This window comes from Geospiza fortis, unplaced genomic scaffold (assembly GCF_000277835.1).
Source record: "Geospiza fortis unplaced genomic scaffold, GeoFor_1.0 scaffold186, whole genome shotgun sequence".
NCBI lineage: Eukaryota > Metazoa > Chordata > Aves > Passeriformes > Thraupidae > Geospiza > Geospiza fortis.
In genome coordinates, this window is record NW_005054331.1 from 1,345,653 (window position 1) to 1,363,256 (window position 17,604).

Sequence of the window (17,604 nt, forward strand, 5' to 3'; positions counted from 1 at the left end):
GAAAGAGTGAGAGACTTTACAAACAGATTGCCCTAGTTCTTCTTAGAGTACTTTGCAAACTATCAAGTTTTGAAGAAATTATTAGAAATCAGCCCTATAATGTGTAATACTCAAAGAGCTGGATTTATGGAGGCCAACTGAAAAAGGAGCAAGAATCCCTATGAGAGCAAGGCAGTAACATAGCCACTTGTTTTCTTTTCAGCCATTTAAAGTTTTGGCAACTGACACTATAACTGGAAAGGCATTAGAGGCAGATGTACACAATGCAATTCCTACTGAAAAGGTGGATGGAACCTGCTGTTATGTAACAACGTATAAAGGTAATAAGATCCATTTGCAGATTTCTCATGCTGGCTAGAACTTGTTTTACTTAGTTTTCCCTTTTTTTGTATGATTTATTTACAGCTGTTATGAACTCAAGTGTCATTAAGCATCCTCACCACAAAGTAATAGTTACCATAGACTTAGAACGTGTTTCTAAAGTTGTTTTAGCATTTACTCTCTAAAATATGTGAAGTATGATTTAAGTGAATGTCGACATCCAGGAACTATTCCAGTTTTTAAACTTCTATTAGTAAGTCTTCCATGCAAACTGGGTCATGTGTAATAGAGTGTCTAATTTCCTTGGGGATGATTTATAGAAGTAGAGAGGTTGGGAGGAAATGAGAAGACTGTGGTTCATTGACTCACTGGGGCTCATGCCTTCACCTGCAGTTGTAAGTAAGCTCTGTATTACACTAGGCAGGACTGTACATAGAATCTAAAATAGATTTGGAAATTCACATAGTGTACTTTGAATTTAAAGAGCAGATGGCTTTGCTTATAAAATTTCTCTAGTGGCAAATGGGAATTCCTATCTTGCCTGTTATGTAGCTGGTTTCAGTACTCTGCAGGATATGGTCACCTCAGTGAAGTGCTGATTTTGTCTTTGGAAACTCCTAGGACAACCCTACCTATGGGCCAGGTTGGATCGAAAACCCTCCAAACAAGGTGAAAAAAGGTTTAAGCGATTCTTGTATTCATTGGAAGATTGCAAAGGTTAGTGAAGATTTCTTTCCTTCTTTTTGACAGTGTGAGGTATCTAGTTAGAAAAACAACTAGGCTAACAAATAATCAGTTGTCCTGCTCCAGTTTTTTAACATCACCCGTTACACTGAAGAGCTTCAAAGGGGAATAGGTAGCTAAATTTTTAGTCCTAATTTTTGAACTTTTAAACTTCTTAAAGGCTAAATTCATCTTTAAACTATCCTAATGGTAAACCACTTGAGCGTGACAGATGTTGGTGTTTGTACAAAGTAACTGGGACTACTGTCTGTAACAAACAACATTTAAATCAATCGTATTTTGATAATTGCATTGAAAGACAACTAAAGCAAAGTTGGTTAACAGTTTATCAAAAACAAAGTGTTGCATTTATATGTCTAGAGTTTGTTTGGAATATTGAAGAGGATTTCAAGCCTGTTCCAGATACCTGGATCCCAGCAAAGGACATAGAGTTCTCTAATGGCAATCCTTTGCCTGATGAAAATGGACATATGCCAGGTACCTATGATGCAGCACAGGTAAAACTGGGGAAAGGTGTGTGTGAATTTCTGAAGTGAATTAGAATTAATTCTAGAGTTAAAAATAGTAGTTAACATATTCAGAAAAAATAAAATTGGAATGTCATTCATTCACTATCCAGAAAGGCTTTGTTTTTCTGGCACATGGAAATAATTGCAGTTTGCTGTACAAACTTACAGGCCTTCAGCTGAAGGCATAATTGTCACATTTGCATTCTTCTAAGATACAACAGTTTTTACTCTTTGTAGTTAGCTGTAGGGTTTTTTATAATGCCTGTAAAAGCTTCTAGTATGCATTTAATAACTTCAGATATTTACTTTGGTAAAATGTGTTTTCTCATAGGTTGGGTGCCCGTGGAGAAGAACAGTAAGCAGTATTGCTGGCACTCATCTGTTGTAAATTATGAGGCTGGAGTAGCACTGGTGTTGAAACACCATGCTGACCCAGGGCTTCTGGAAATCTGTCCCGTGCCATTATCAGAAATTTTAGAACAAACATTGGAGCTGATTGGAACTAATATCAATGCAAATCCATATGGTAAGTTTATATTATCTGTTCTTAAATACTTTTTTCTTAAGTGGTATTTTTGAGTGAAATCAATGCATTTTCTTTGTGTTAGTTTTTTAAGAGTTTTCCAGTAGCAACCTCCTTAGAAAGGAGAGAAAGGGCTGGCTGAAGGAACTCTCGCCCAGAAATACTCACCTTAGAAAGCTGAGTTGTCATGGGACTAGTTATGTCTATTAAACCTCAGTTACTATAAAAATGCATTGCTTTTTTCTTCCAAAAAACTGGAAAAACTGTTGCAAATATTACTGTTAAAATACTAGTAGAATTTTTTAAGTTTGTTTCTTGGAGCCTTCACTCTTTTACATACTCTTTTGATGAATTGAAGTAGAAAACTTTATTCAGCCATTTTTTGGAGCCCCTAAAGTTAGCTTTTGGAGCCCCCACAAGTTGCAATTCTTAGATGATAAAATAGGATTTTTTTTAAGGAAATGTAATTTAGCCTAAATTTCAGTTGTGGCTTCTTCATTTAAAGGCCTTATAATGAGAAACCAATTACATATGGGCACAAGTGAGTTCTAACTTCTGTGCTTTGCTTGTTAGGATAACTTGCAAGGATGGATAGGAAAAATAGTCCTACCTGGTCCTAAGCACTTCCTCAGTATGTACAAGAATTGTAACAAAAAGTTCTAGTAGCTATGTTCTTAAATGTTAACAGGAAAAGGCAATGCACTTGTTAACAGCCTGGTTTTAAGTATTCATGAGAAGATATGCCAGATTTTCAGGAACTAGGATGTTTGTGCCATTGATCATGATCTGAAGCGTGGCGGATTTAGCTGCTAGCTGTATGGTGACTGAGGAGGTGACCGCAGTGGAAAACAGACAACTGTATAAATCTCTGCCATGTTTATTTCATACAGAGGAGGAGGATGTTTTAATAAATATAAATTAAAATGTGAGGAGAGACAGCTGCATTTGGTACTTAAAAATTTAACTGACTGTTCTGTAAAAGGCAGGACAATAGTATATAGTATAATAGAAGTTTACCTTTACAGAGTGCTTTTAAGATACCTGCAATAACAAAAGTGAGGAAACACCCTTAACTAGGAGGAAGGTATTTGTTTCTTTAAATGTAGGATTGGGAAGCAAGAAGCATCCTGTACATCTTCTGGTCCCACATGGAGCTTTTGAAATAAAGAATCCACCTGCCTTGAAGCAAAATGACATACTGTCTTGGTTTGAAAGCTGTACGGAGGGTAAAGTTGAAGGAATTGTGTGGCACTGCCATGATGGGTGTTTAATCAAGGTAAGTATGTGGATGGACATGTAGAAAGCACTGTAAGAATTCATAAAATGTGATGTACTGTATTCATTTTTTGTCTTTTTTTCCAAATTCTTTAATAGTGAATGTTCTTCAACAAACGAGATGACAGTACAATTAGTAAAACCACTGAATGACAACATAACATGTTGAACTTTTTAATTCCCAACATGCTTATAAAGTAATTGAGAACATATTTGCTTGCCTCTCTGTATAGAAATCATTACAGCTTAATTCCTCTATTTAAAAATTAAGTTCTCATAATGTTGACTAATAGAACAAGTATTATTTAATAAGAATGTGATTTCTGATTAATTAGCAGGTTTGTATTATTTCTGAAACTGTGGAGGACACCTTGGTTCTGGTTTGCCTTTTGCACTTTGTTGTTCATGTTATAGAGATAACTTATTAATGATTTTAAGTGCCCTGATGCAGAGGATCCTAGAATCGACAGCCACCCAGACACTTCCCAAGCTGGGAATTTTTGCACTACTCTATCAAAATGGCTGAACTGATCTTCTTTCCTTTTCTTTTAGCTCCATCGCCATCATCTTGGTTTACCATGGCCACTTGCAGAGACATACCTGAATTCTCAGCCTGTTGTAATTTCTTTTAATGGAACTAAATGTGACTATGACTTTGAACCAAAGAGTTTGTTTCACCATTTTTCAATGTTGGATGGACAAAAATTTGACAGACTCAAAGATATCAAGTTTGATGCTTGAAATTATTTTTTTCTTTTAAGTTAATTGTTGTATGTTCTGCATTCCTCTTATTTGTGTCTACCACAGAATTCTTCATGAATACTCTTCTAGCTTAGGCAACAGCCCAGGTACTACTGTATCATTTTAAGTTTATCCTAAATGACTAAATAACAGAGATATGACAGCCAGAGCAGAGATCTAGCTTCCAGCATGTTTATTTTATGAAAAATCCTTGACTTTTGAACACATTCCTGGAAACTGTTAGCATTAAGTGTAGGAAGTATGTTTTCTACCACTGGCTGGTCCTAAAAGCTTTACTAAAGAATGCAATCAACTGGAAAAGTTACATAGGTTGTGCTTCTACAAATGTAATTATTTTGACACTGTTGTATGTAGATTTGAGACTTAGCATAAAGCTTCTTAACAGTGAAAAGACGTATCGTATTTCAGTTGGGACCAGAATTAGTCTTAAAATTTGACAATTTTTTTTGAAGTTGTAACTGTTTCTTACGGGGGAAAACTTCCTGGTGTCACTTAACTGTACATCTGCAGCATTATGCTATTATTTAAAAACCCAGTTAACCTATATCTTACAGGCACTTGCACTATATTGGGACAAAAAGAGTAAATAATAGAAAATAGTTTTATTTTGAAGAGCCTGGTAAGTAGAGACATGACTTGGCTTAGTAATTCCCATTTACAACTGTGTCTCAATTACAAAACTTCATCACAGGCATATTAAGTAAGATAAGGTATATAAATAATAAAGGTGAGACTGAATGATCATTTGAGTTGGCTTTATTTCATCTCTGCTATAAAAGTATACATCCAGCAATATAAAATAAACAAAATGAAAAATCAATTATGTACAAAAATACTAGTGGCTGAGATACTATAGCTTCATTTTCAGTTCTTTGTTCTTGGAATTTTTAACATTGAGGTAAAAATAACCAGGAATGTAAGAAAAGACATCCAGCACATTCACCCTGAGTTCAGAGTTAAACATTATGGTTGGACAAGACAACAAGAGCAAATTACATATTGTTACTGATCTGGGACTTAGCATACTTAGTATGCTGACAGTTTAAATGTTTATTAACTTTTAAGAGAAGCCCAAAGTTTCAATTTTACCTGACACCTTATTACTCAAATTAACTGTTCTGAATTAAAATATATTATTGCACAAGAGCTGGGAGAGGTAAAACTCCCTTCTATTTTGACTGTTGTATATAAAAATACTGACAATGAATTGTTGAATAATCCAATTCTGCCCTCTTAGGTGTGTGCAAACTAACATAACTTTAAGAGACTTGTGTAATTCCAAGATAAACACAGACAATTTTATTTTTTGTATCAATGATGAGGATACTGAACACTACTCTAATCAACAGAAATATTGCCTGGACTATCCTGAATGCCAAACTCTTCACAAAGCTGCTTCAGTCTCTCTTCCAAGATAACATTTTTTTTAACTTCTTCTTTGTAGTTATATTTTAGATCCTCAAGTTCTTCGAAAAAGGAAGGATTATAGGTTTCTAGTTCTCTTCTCAGTTCTTTTGTCTCTTCCTATTGAAAAGAACGAAGGAGTACCACCTTTATCCAGAACTTTGTTAATACCACACAACATCTTTTTTGCCTTTTTCTTGAGGGTAGAAAATTATATATGATAAGAGAATAACAATCTTGTCTAGAAGCAAAAATCTCTACCCATAAACAGTACCTTAATAAAAACAAAATAGGCTTTATAAACAATCTTTAAAAATTGACTTTGTCATTAAATATTAATTCAGCTATTAAACAGCTCTTTCTAGGTAACCATAGTTTTGCTTGTTATCTTGCCTAGGACGATCCTTGCAGCTCACCTTTAATTTCTGTTTTTCGAGCTCTGAAGCCTCCAGCTGTGACTGGAGATCGTCAATTTCTTTCAGTAGTTTGTCAATTTTATACTCCACAGTTTCATTGTGCCCTGCAAAAATAAAATTTTTTTATGAAATATTAAGTAGTGAAAACCCATGGTACAAATAATCTTGTTTCAATAATTCTGCATCTCCTGAAAGATGAAACAGGTAAATAAAACCAATTGAGATCACCAAGCAAGTCACCTGGGGAAAATCATACAAAGTTTACAGCTTGTTGCTCAAAATAATTGATTATGGAGATTTTTACTGAAAATTCTCCTTAAAAAGCTTGTACATGTACTCAAAAATCCAAGACCTTAATCTGCTTGAGTTTACACTACTTCAGTATTAATCTACTTCAAATAATTCTGTAGATTTATTATCACTTTGCACACACATGTTAAGTAGTTTCAGACCCTAAATACAAGAAGATTTTAAGGTATTGAAAATTATTACCAGCTGCAGGACCTTCACTTGTAGAAGTGTGCCTTTCATTCTTAAAAGTGTTCATCTGATGCACTAGTTCTGCTTTTTCTTTCTCTAATTGATTATTAGTTAATCTGGAATATTAAAAAAGTTAGAATTTTTTTAATTATTAAAATATTTTAAACCATAAAATATTTAACTAAAAATTGCAGTGACCATTTCCTGATCTTCTTATTTCATGTATATTGGCTGAGGTGTTTAGTTAGTTTAGAAGTACATTACCTTAAAAGCTGAAGCTCCTTCATGATGTTTTGCTCTGTCCCTGCAGCTTCAGGAAGATGTTTAAGATGCTCAATCTTAAAAGAAAAATTAAGGAAGTTTTATTGTTGAAAACAATATCCATGGCAGTGCAGTTCACATAGAGTTCTCTTGAATACAAGATTAAAAAACAATGAAAATAATACTAAGGATGTAACCAAACATTAAGCTATCAGAAAAAAATTAATTGTTCCTGTACAGTTTCTGCACCCAAAGCTCATTCCTGACAGCCTTTCCAAAGTTAGTAAAGATCATTGCTACATATTTCTTGAAGGATGAAGAAATAAGTATTTAGAAATTAGATTTACAAAAAAGTTGGATGCATAGCTACACCAACATACTGTATACATATGCATAAGGAATTGATATGCCTAAATAATTTAATTGCTTTATAAATATTACTGATGTGCTTATTTGCACATGTTTGTCCCAGTTCATTTTGAAAGATTGTATGAGAACCCTGTGATTTGCAATGCCAACCCCAATGAGGGTACACTGACTAGAGGTGACCTGCAGTTAAGTTAGAAGAGGTCCATGACCATATAGGGAGGGAGCCTCTGAAAGAGATGCCTGGTAAAGATGCAGGAGCACAACAGTGGTTTAAATATATGATTATATACAGGTAATAAATGCAGTGACCGTTCATGAACTTGCATGAGGCTACTGGCAATTATAGGTCTTTGTTCTGTTACTACCTAACATGGTAAGGATTTGGGTTATTTTTTTTTTTACACAATCAGGCTCTGTTTTTTGAAATGTAGTTAATTTTGATTTCATCCCTTCATCAGTACTTGCGACATGAAAGAAACTGGAAACTGTGTTGCTCCCAGAGTAATACTTCTATCTCTGTTAAATTTGCTGCTGGTATACACTTCATGTTAATAACACTGATGTTAGAAAAGGAAAACCAGGGAAGAACTAACAAAGTCATTGTTTTACAGGAATCAATTCCAAGTTCTACTGATTGAACACATCTACTTCCTCACATAATATATATATATGACTTCACAAATTGGAAGTTTTGTATTTGATACCTTACACCGAGAAGGGCCAGTACCAGGTGCCTGGGGAAGAAAATCATCTGCATATAAATAAATAAGATGAAAGCTGATGTAGGGGCAGTTCTAGCACTGCACCTCTGTACTTAAAAGCCAAAACATGATGCATTTGTTCAAAGGTTCCTGAGTTCAAAATTCATTAACTCCTCCACGTGTGCAATAGTACTTGTAAGACTACTGGAGACTGCACATAAGAGGGCAGACTGGAAACAGAAATGAGGATCCTGTTTGGGTTAGTGAACTCAATATGCTCCTGCCTCCCACCAAAAAAGCCAAATTGGAGGGAATAGGGAAATCTCTGCAGCAACCTCACTGCAGAACAAGCTGGAAAGATTGTAAGACCTTTTGGAGCATGCATCTATAGGCTTTCATGTGATCACTGAAACTATAGTAAAAAACCCAACAGAAGAACACAGTAGAAAAATAATAGTTGACTGCAAGTCAAGAATATATATTGATAATATATGGTAAACCTCATTAATTGGCTAAAATATGTAAATATAGCAACTATGACTGAAAAAAACTAAAAAGTAAAGGATTGGAGAAAAAACAACTATTCTGCCACTACAGACATTACAAAGACAAGCATTCTACTTTTACAGGTATCTAGCTTAATTTTACTCACTTGTTCTTTTAGATCTTGTAAGTTTTTATCAGCATTGTGTTCACGTTCTGTTGCTTCCTGAAGCAGCCGTTTAAGGTTAGCAATGCTTTGGGTTTTTTTAGCAATATCTATTTCCATTTCCTTCAACTTAGTTTCCTGCATTCTGGCAGTATTTTTATTTAGAAAGAATAAGAGCAAAAGTTAATACTTATGCAGAAACAGAGATTAAAATATCTTTAGGAGAATAAATGCTGTAAAATACACTCTAAAATATATTTGGGGCATTGGCCTTGAAATAACCACTGGCCTTATAAATACAGTTTTCTGAAATAAGCATTATGAGAAACACATCTTTAATTGTTGAATAAATAAAGGCTTTTCTAGATGTTACACTTCCGTAGTTCTCTTTTTGTGCCTACACTTTATTAAAAGAGGACAGGAATCTTTTTATGCTATTGCACATAAACCCCAAACACCTGCTGCTAAAACTGTACATACTGGTGCAGTTTATACACTAGTTGGATCTTACTTCAGTGTTATAGCTTTGAAAGTATTTTTTTAATGATTTAGTAATTTATGGAAAATGTGGTGAGAAAAGGGTTAATACAGATGGAGAAGATGAAGATTCCAAGGCCAAAACTATTCTGCAGTAAATTGTTTACCCTGGAGGAAGAGCAGTCTGAGGAAGATTCCATTTTGCTTTGAGCTTTACAAGGCTCCAAAAGGTAGAATTTGAAATGTTGTAAGGTACCTCTAGAGGTCATGCAGCCCAATCTCCCATCTGAATCCATCTGGATTTTCAGATAGCAATACAGTCTCCAACACCTTGCTACCTGCCAGAGTCTTCTGAAGGGTCACTGGGATGACACCCCTTTGTCTGCCCTAAGAAACGCTTACTGTTACCATGTATATGCATTGGTAGATGTGCTGGTGAGGTGGATTGCATGTTAAAGTTCTCCAAGCAGCTTCTCTAGGTTACTAAGGTCATTATGTTATTAACTTTAAGTTCATGTTAAAGTAAATGCAAATAGATGGCTTTATTCACATGAGTTGAAATAGGCAAGTACAATTAAACATGACCATGTATTTTGTACCTATACGTAACTATGTATCTCTCAACTAAATAGAACCAAGTAGAAATGTTTTTCAAAAGAGGTGAAGAACAAAAAGAATAAATGTATGAATGCTGCTGTGCCAAGATGCCAGCTGTTAAGGGCCTGTGATCTTCTCTGCATGCTCACAACCTCTCTCTGCTGTAGCCATTAGCTACTTCTGTCCTATACTGCAGTCAGTTTTGCCCTCCTTAGACAAACTATGGTTGTCATTTGGCCTTGCATAGAGACATTTTACCTCACTGGATAGTTCAGGGGAAGCTTAAAAACAACCAAATGGCTTTTTGAAGTCTCAATGAAGAAATGGTTCAGCAATATGTCCGAGTAGCACTAGACCCTCCAAGGGATCCTGTGGAAGTGCAAGATCGGGAAGGGAGTAAAATCTTGGACATCCACAGTGATCTGACCTGAGATGAAATTAGACAAGTCTCTCTCCTGTCCAGCTGATTTTATGTCCTAACAAGTTTACTGTCAGAGGTTCTGGTTTTGTAGATACTTCCATGTCTGTTTATTAGAGAGTACTTTGCAACACATCAACTTACTTCACCCTGGTCATCCAGGACTAATATTTCTTACCAAAAATTTGCTCTCTGCCATCCTTACATAGAACACAGGTTGTTTATTTCTCTCAATAGCATAAGCATTGTATCATTTTTCTGTTCTCTTATTACATTCTAATTCCTACCTTGTTACAATGGACTTCCAGTTTCTGCTGTCAGCTCCATCAAACTGGCTCTCAGCCAAATTTAGCTTCTTAATGGTTTCCTCCAGCTGAACATTTAACTTCCCATTTAACATCTCCAAGTTATTCTTCTCTATTCGTAGCTTCTCTCCACTGTCAGCTTCCTATTGTTCAATGAAAGCAAAGCTTTATGGAATATTTAACCTCACAGGAAGCATCTCAAACGATGGTGAGAGAAGGTCAGTGCTGATGTAGAGGAAAATTGCATCCAAGACTACTAGCACTACAACTTCCAGATTTGGTCTTGGGCTGGTCCTTGGATATCTCCTCTCCACATATAGTGAAATAAAACTATCATGGCAATATCAGTGTTATATCAACCATTAAGAAAAATAGAAAACATATACTTACCATAACCAGTGCCTAGTGAAAATAAAGGGATGGATTAAAATGACCATACCTTTTTCAGTTCTTTACGCAGTCTCTCATTTTCAGTAATGAGTTTTTCCATCCCTTTGGTTTTGGATTCATAACGCACATTCAGCTGGCCCTCCAGATCAAGTTTCGCTTTTTCCATTTCAGACTAAAGAGCAAACAATTTGTTAAAACACATTAACATCACTTAGTAGAAGACTTCAGTTTCCATTTTTAAAGTACAGCATAGTTACAGCTACTTAGCACAGTGAACATTTTATCACATAGTTAAATATATCCTTAAGGTACAAAGTACCTTAAACTGTGCAGTATATTATGCTAAAATGAAGTTTTGCATTTCTGTTCTATATATTTCATAACTGGTATTTTCAAAACAGTTTTGTGCCAATCAATATCAACAGGCTTGCTACTCCATTTTGTTACTAACTTGCATATAAACTGTTACCTAAATATAGTTACTAAATCTGTACCTTTAGCCTCTGATTTTCCTGCTCAAGACCAAGTAATTTCTCATTAGAAACCACAGCTGGAGCTTTTTTCAGTTCTTCATTTTCTCTTTGGACTCTCTCTACAACCTTTTTCATTAAGCCAATTGTTTTTTCCAGTTCTGGGACTGTCTTTCCACTTCTACCACCCTACAGAGGGGGAAAGGAAAAAAGTAAAAGTGAGAAAACAGTTCGTCTTAACATTCCGAGATACTCCAAATCTTACCTTATTGCTTATTTTCCCATTGCAATTCACATTTATAGGAAAAAAGATACTTTATTTTGATATGACTTGAACCCTAGAATTTCCAGCATACTTACCTCTCCAAAACTTCTAATGATTTATTAATTCCCCAAATCAACAAATGAACTCCTTCATTTTCTACCTTACCCTAAAGGGCTGCAGTTAAGTCTCAAAATCTGCTGTACTTGTGAACTAAACTGAAACATTAGGAAAATAAATAAAAAAACTACTTAATTTATCTAGCTTTTCTTGTAGAAAAAATCCCAAATCTAACAGACCATGCAATTACTGTTGGGGGCATTGGGGAAAAATGCTGGGCTGGAAGCTTGAGGGAAGAAAAGAGGGCCCTTTTTAGCAACCCTCCTTCTGCTGAATTAAAGTGACAGAAGAACTATATATTAAAGCATAAGTAGATCTCCCTTTCCAAAGGAATATATTCTTCTTGCAAATGATAAATAAATAAATGTGGGTGAAAATATTGCAGTTTCTCTATTTTTCTTCTTTCACTACATTAATTAATGAGTTTAAAAAATCTGTTAGGGAGTCTTCAAATCCATTTATTTTCTTATCCTCTTTGTAGCAATTTCCTCAGCAGTCATAATTTAAAGATGCTGCTGATTCTAGTTCTGGGGCCATAAGGCATCACTGAAGGAAAATGGGGAGGATTTTACTCCCTGGACTTCTACATAAATGTACATAGCAACCAAATTTTATTATTAAAAAGTATTTATTTTTCTCTAAAATAATTGGAGGGATTAGGAGGTTTGTATTGGTACACAGCAGAGTTAAAGAAAAACCTGTCACATCTTGCTGCCTGTGAATGAAGAAAGGTTCAGAATTTGCTTTCTCCTCAGAACCTTTGCGTGAAACAGTTGTATAAGCTGAATTTTCTTGTCCAAGATTACCACTGCATGAGAGAGACAGGTACACAAGCAGTCCATGCAAAGCATAAGTAAAATAATCAAAAATATTTGATCTTTCCAGGTACGCAGGAGCAGAACTCAATTCTCCTTGTATACAGAGCTACAAAGTCACTTAGGAGCTTTTATTAGTTCGGCTTTCTCTAGAAGGTCACACAAATAGTTTGATAAGTGAGCCACAGGAGACACACTGCTGAGTACTTTTTTCCCTTTAACTCTGGAAATACTATTCTATTAAGGTAGTTGACAGTAGCTAGGGTAAAATTTAGCTGTGTCACCTTCTGTAGCACAAGAAACAAAAACCTTCACTAACAGTAACTTACCCTTTCTACACCTGCATCAAATCATTTACATAAATACATGAATATAATTTTCATTATTAAGGTTGTAACTGCTATTTATTGTACAAATGTGCTTCTGAAGGTAACTAATGCAAATGACAAAATAAGGCCATGATAGTAAAAATATTTAACAGTCATTCTAATGGTCCTGTTAACTTAATGTCATTAATTCATTATAGCATTTTGTCAATAAAATAAACAAGAACAATTCATGTTTCATTTTGGTTGATTCCAAATGATTTCACTTCAATAATATTTAGCTGCTTTTTTTTCATTTACTTATGATGCAAGTGCTGTTACAACACTCACCCCTCTAATGCTGTTCAGCTTTCGTTCAGCTTCTGCTTTCTCTTTTTTGAGAAGTTCACACATTTCTTTTAAGTCCTCTACTTGGTCCTACAAACAAACAAAAAAAAATAATAAGCAACTTAGATCTCAAATTGAGGTGAAAAACTGGTGAACAAAATTGCAGTGGTTTTACTTGGAAAAATTTAAGAGAAAGCAATTTCCCATCTCAATGACATTTTCCATTATTTCTACCAGCTATTCAACCATCTCATCTTCTGTAAACACATGAAAAATTTACAGTATGTACAGAAAAAATATCCATTTCTTTTTAAGCAATTCCCTGACCAGAGTGAGGGTAAATGGGACTAAACTAAGAAGATGTTACCTTTAGTCTTGGCAAATCTTTATTGGCCTGCTCTAGTTGGAATCTTAGCTCAATATTTTCAGATGACAATCTTATATTTTCCTTTTCTTGTTCCCTTCGATACTGATCACTTGATCCTGTTCCTGATGTCTTGAGAAAAGAGGGGGAAAAATTATTAAGTGGTAATGTACTAATTCAATACAACTATCAGTTGTAGCTGATTAAGAGCAACAGAAAACTAGTATTTTTCACAGAAATTAAAAAAGAAAGCATTATTACCAGTTTTGATCTAATCTGCTTTGTTTTTACCAACTTCTCCTACATTTCTAAACTTGCTTAACCTTTAAGGGAAGTTTACAGATCAGTATAAATCAGTAAACATTTTGTCAAACCAAAATTACTTCTCAAACTATTCTGTAGAAGTAAACCTCAAAGACTAAAAGATGAAGAAGCTACTGACACAAAGTAAGCTGTGACACTGTACCTGGGAATAGCACCTAATTTTAAGGGCATACTCTGATAATTTTTAAAATAGCACATACGTCATAAGAAATTTCAATTATGTCAAACGGATCAGAGAGTAAGCCAGGAATAGTAGTATGTAACTCTCATTGAATCTGTTAGTTCCCAAAATCTTAAGTCTTTATCCATGGAGGATAGTGATTTCAACTACACAAAGACAGCTTTGCATACTTAATAGTGCCAACTGAAATCATTGTGATAAAGTAAATTATTATGCCTCACTAGTAAAGAGTAAAACCTTTTAATAACTTAATGATCAGTGTTTTTGATTCATTACTTTATCACTAACAATAGCAATCAAGTATTTGCTTCATTAAAGCATTTTTTTAGTGTAAATAATAACATATCATAAGTCTCTTAAAGAATGAAAGACATCAATTAGCTCCATGTATCTTTAGGGTTATTTGTAAACTCTCTGGATCAATTTTAGAATTGACAGTAGCTTACTCGCAAGCTGACATGCATGCTATCATGTAAGTAATAAAGTTTGCTTTATGAACCACTTGGTGAGTACTTCAATATCCCTGCAGACCATGCATAGGAAAGCACTGCTTTATCAAGATCAAACTATTCTGCTTCTACATCATTTGTACTGAAGAAATGCTAGAGGGCCACTACAGTATCAAACCTCGGGCATTTCACAAAATTCTGGAATAGTTTCAATCCCTTCTGTACAGCTTGGGTCATTTTCCTGTTTATTCTCTGCAGTGTGTTGATTCATTTCATTATTCATATTTATTTTCTCTGCTTCACAGTCATTAGCTTGATTATGAGGTTGCCCTGAATCAGACTGATTGCAGCTCATTTTGTCAGCATCAGGCTCTTCTACACATTCTTCTTCATTGACATTTGATTGCTTGAAGATTTCTTGCTTCCTCTCTTCTTCTTCTTCATGTTTCTCATTAAGTTTTCCATTTTCAGGCTGGGTTATATTTTCTTCTTTTTCACCACAGTTCTCTTTACCAGCTTCAGCTATAATTTTGGTTTTCAAAATCTCTGTGTCCTTGCATTTCTCACCATCTTCAGGGTGCTCTTCAGGAGACCCTTCTCTGCTTACATCTGCAGCAGCCTCCTGGACTTCATTAGGCATGATGCATGCTTGCATGCCTGTGTCCTCATCTACTTCACTGCCATCAGTAACTCTATTATTACTCTGATGTTTGATTTCAGCCCTATTTGAAATAGATTTCTTGTGAAGGAAATTCAGATACTTTTGTTTACTGACAGTGACAGGAACAGACTTGGTCAGTTCAGTTTGGTCATATGTACTCTGAGTCAAGTTGAAGATAGAGTGAAGCATGAAAGAAAAGCAGAACATAGTAAAAGAAAACAGGAAATAAAGGAAACTAGAATGTACTGTTAAGTCTATTTTTGAAAGATTCAGAAAATTTAATAATGCAAAACTTGCAATGTAAAAATCAAAGTGGGACAAAACCATCTAATGTAACTGAAATGAAGATCAGTATTACCCCAAACTCTGTGCATCATTAATTTTAAATCACTATGTAATATAAAAGTAGACTCTCAGTTGCAGACTCACATTTAAAAAGCTATTTTCCTTATTTCCCCACATATGCTAGGATGCTGACTATTTAATCTTCTACCTGTAGAACACAGAAACTTGAAATTTTGGGGACTTGTGTTTTTTTGTGTTTGGTTTGTTGCGTTTTTTTAAAACCACTAAGAGTTGAGTATATCATATCCTGCTGTAGGATACTGTCATTTGAATAAAACCAGCTAAATGAGATAGAATACCAAATAGAAAACAAATGCTTTTCCTATGTACTATTCTATATACCATGGTTACATAATTAACTTACCGAGGGTTTCAAAAACGTCTCTCTTGAACATTGTTTCTGCAATGCATGAAGTTTTTCCTGGAGGTATTGATTTTTGAAGTGTAAATCTTCTACAACAGAGTCTCGTGGGATTGCTTGCAGTGTTCTACATCAAAAAATGAATCAAGCCAAAACAAACAGAAAAACACCCCTTAATGTAAAAGCACTGTGAAATTCTGGATTTCTGCACTGGATTTTCCTGATGTTTCGAAGCTAGTTATTCTGAATCAACGTTGGCCGTATTTCAACTAATCCCAATGAGTGGAAGATACTTGCTTTGGCAAAAGGAATCCACTCTTTTCAGATGTATACAGTTTCTATTACTCAGGGACATTATCCGCTATGATAGTGGACAATTGGTTAAGCACTTCCTAACTGCTCTTAGCAGTTCCAGTAACTTTCACCAACTCTAAACTGTAGTTAAAATTTTTCACATTATTTAGCTTTTTAGAATAATGAGCCAATGCTGCATATTCTCTGAACATGCACAACTGCTCCCAAATACTTTTAAGTTTGCTCATCATGGACTCTAAGAAGAAATTTTAAAATGCCTGTTTCTTTTTTTCCTTCTTGAAATACAGTTTGCTTATTAGAGACTACCTCATTCCACATATGTTTATACTAATGTAGATTTCTCACTTTTTATGTTCTTTTAAAAAGTCTCCCACCTCAAGTGTGCAACTTCATTTTCTAACTCTAGATTCTGTTTTCTTAGTTCTTCCACTTCTCTTTCAGTTTCTGTGGCTCTTACTCCAACAACACGGTCAACAGTGACACCAGTAGTTTTCAGTTTCTTCTGCAGAGCAACTTTCTCTTTTTCACTCCTGCAACATCCAGTAAATTTACATTTTAAAGCTTATTTGCTAAACTGCTCTCTTGAATAGAAAATATTTTCTGTCTTAAAGAATCACATTTGCATTTTATCTGCCAACTGAACCATACCCTCTTTTCTATTTAATATGATTACTGTATCGACACTAAAGCCTTACCAAAATCTCAACTCAAAATCCAAAAAAACCAATGGACATTAAGTCAGTATCATGCACGTCATAAACCACTTGTTGGTCTTGCCTTGTTCTATGTGAAATTCAGGCAAGGCTTTCTACAATCAGCACCACATCTTTTATCAGAAAGATCTTGGCATTACTTCACTGAAGTAAACACCTGCAGAGCGTATGGACATATGGTTGTTTCCTGAAAAGGCTTCCAACTCACAATCCTAGAACTGTCATTACTGCAGTAACACTACAAGTATCCAGTCCTAGCAACCTGGTTAATTAACAACACTTTGAGAAACAGTCTGTCTTGATAAAGCTGTTATTTCCTTTATGAGAATCATAGAATGCCAAACCAGGAAGCTTAATAAAGGACTTAGATTAATTTTATCTCAAGACACTTTCTTCTAATAAAGGTAGTTGGCTTCCACAAGGGAAAAGGATACTAGAAGAGTCAGCAGCCTGCTGCTTGAAAATTAACTAATCCTTTTAATCTCAAAAGCAATGTCAAATTTCGCCATCAAACTTATAAACATAACAAACTGCAATAATTACTGCATGTCAAACATATCTAGATTTCTCTTACGCCATCATTTTGTAGCTGAATCAATTAAAACCAACTCACTTTGTATAAATTTCTTTCAATGTATTCAACTGTTTGGATAAAGCATCTGCTTCTTTTTCCTTTTCCCTTAGTTTGTTCCGCAATCCTTCCATTTTGATTTGCCATTTTTTACCTTCATCCCATCTAATTATTTCTTCCTTGGAGGTCTGTGAAGAACATAAATAGATTCTGTATTTCCCTTTGATTTCTTCTCTTGCAGCAAACCAGCAAACACATTAGAAAACTAAGAATGATATATTCTTCATTTATCAGTTCAAACCAGGAAGCCATAGCCGGCATATATTATTTGCCGTAGTTAAGTAGCAGGTTCAGCTGGATACACTGCTGTGATTGGTGGATAAAGCTATTGCAGTTGAT

At 34.9% G+C, this 17,604-nt stretch overlaps 2 protein-coding genes across 3 annotated transcripts in view; one reads left to right on the plus strand and one right to left on the minus strand.

Annotated features, from left to right (window-relative positions):
- CUNH12orf29 (chromosome unknown C12orf29 homolog) overlaps window positions 1–4,876 on the plus strand; it is a 5,551-nt gene extending 675 nt beyond the window's left edge. Inside the window, exons 3-8 of the mRNA XM_031057532.1 lie at window positions 203–320; window positions 943–1,038; window positions 1,426–1,542; window positions 1,906–2,100; window positions 3,204–3,373; window positions 3,925–4,876. Of these exons, the coding sequence (XP_030913392.1) occupies window positions 203–320; window positions 943–1,038; window positions 1,426–1,542; window positions 1,906–2,100; window positions 3,204–3,373; window positions 3,925–4,113 (885 nt within the window). The 3' untranslated portion in view covers window positions 4,114–4,876. The remainder of the gene's footprint in view (window positions 1–202; window positions 321–942; window positions 1,039–1,425; window positions 1,543–1,905; window positions 2,101–3,203; window positions 3,374–3,924) is intronic.
- Window positions 4,875–17,604, minus strand: part of CEP290 (centrosomal protein 290) — a 45,635-nt gene continuing 32,905 nt past the window's right edge. For both annotated transcript variants that reach the window (XM_031057529.1, XM_031057528.1), the window contains exons 41-53: window positions 17,248–17,393; window positions 16,296–16,451; window positions 15,610–15,733; window positions 13,289–13,417; window positions 12,925–13,011; window positions 11,096–11,260; window positions 10,651–10,773; window positions 10,194–10,354; window positions 8,418–8,559; window positions 6,699–6,772; window positions 6,447–6,550; window positions 5,955–6,058; window positions 4,875–5,658 (exon numbers count right to left, since the gene is read on the minus strand). In XM_031057529.1, coding sequence (XP_030913389.1) covers window positions 5,473–5,658; window positions 5,955–6,058; window positions 6,447–6,550; window positions 6,699–6,772; window positions 8,418–8,559; window positions 10,194–10,354; window positions 10,651–10,773; window positions 11,096–11,260; window positions 12,925–13,011; window positions 13,289–13,417; window positions 15,610–15,733; window positions 16,296–16,451; window positions 17,248–17,393 — 1,701 coding nt within the window. In that variant the 3' untranslated portion in view covers window positions 4,875–5,472. The remainder of the gene's footprint in view (window positions 5,659–5,954; window positions 6,059–6,446; window positions 6,551–6,698; window positions 6,773–8,417; window positions 8,560–10,193; window positions 10,355–10,650; window positions 10,774–11,095; window positions 11,261–12,924; window positions 13,012–13,288; window positions 13,418–15,609; window positions 15,734–16,295; window positions 16,452–17,247; window positions 17,394–17,604) is intronic.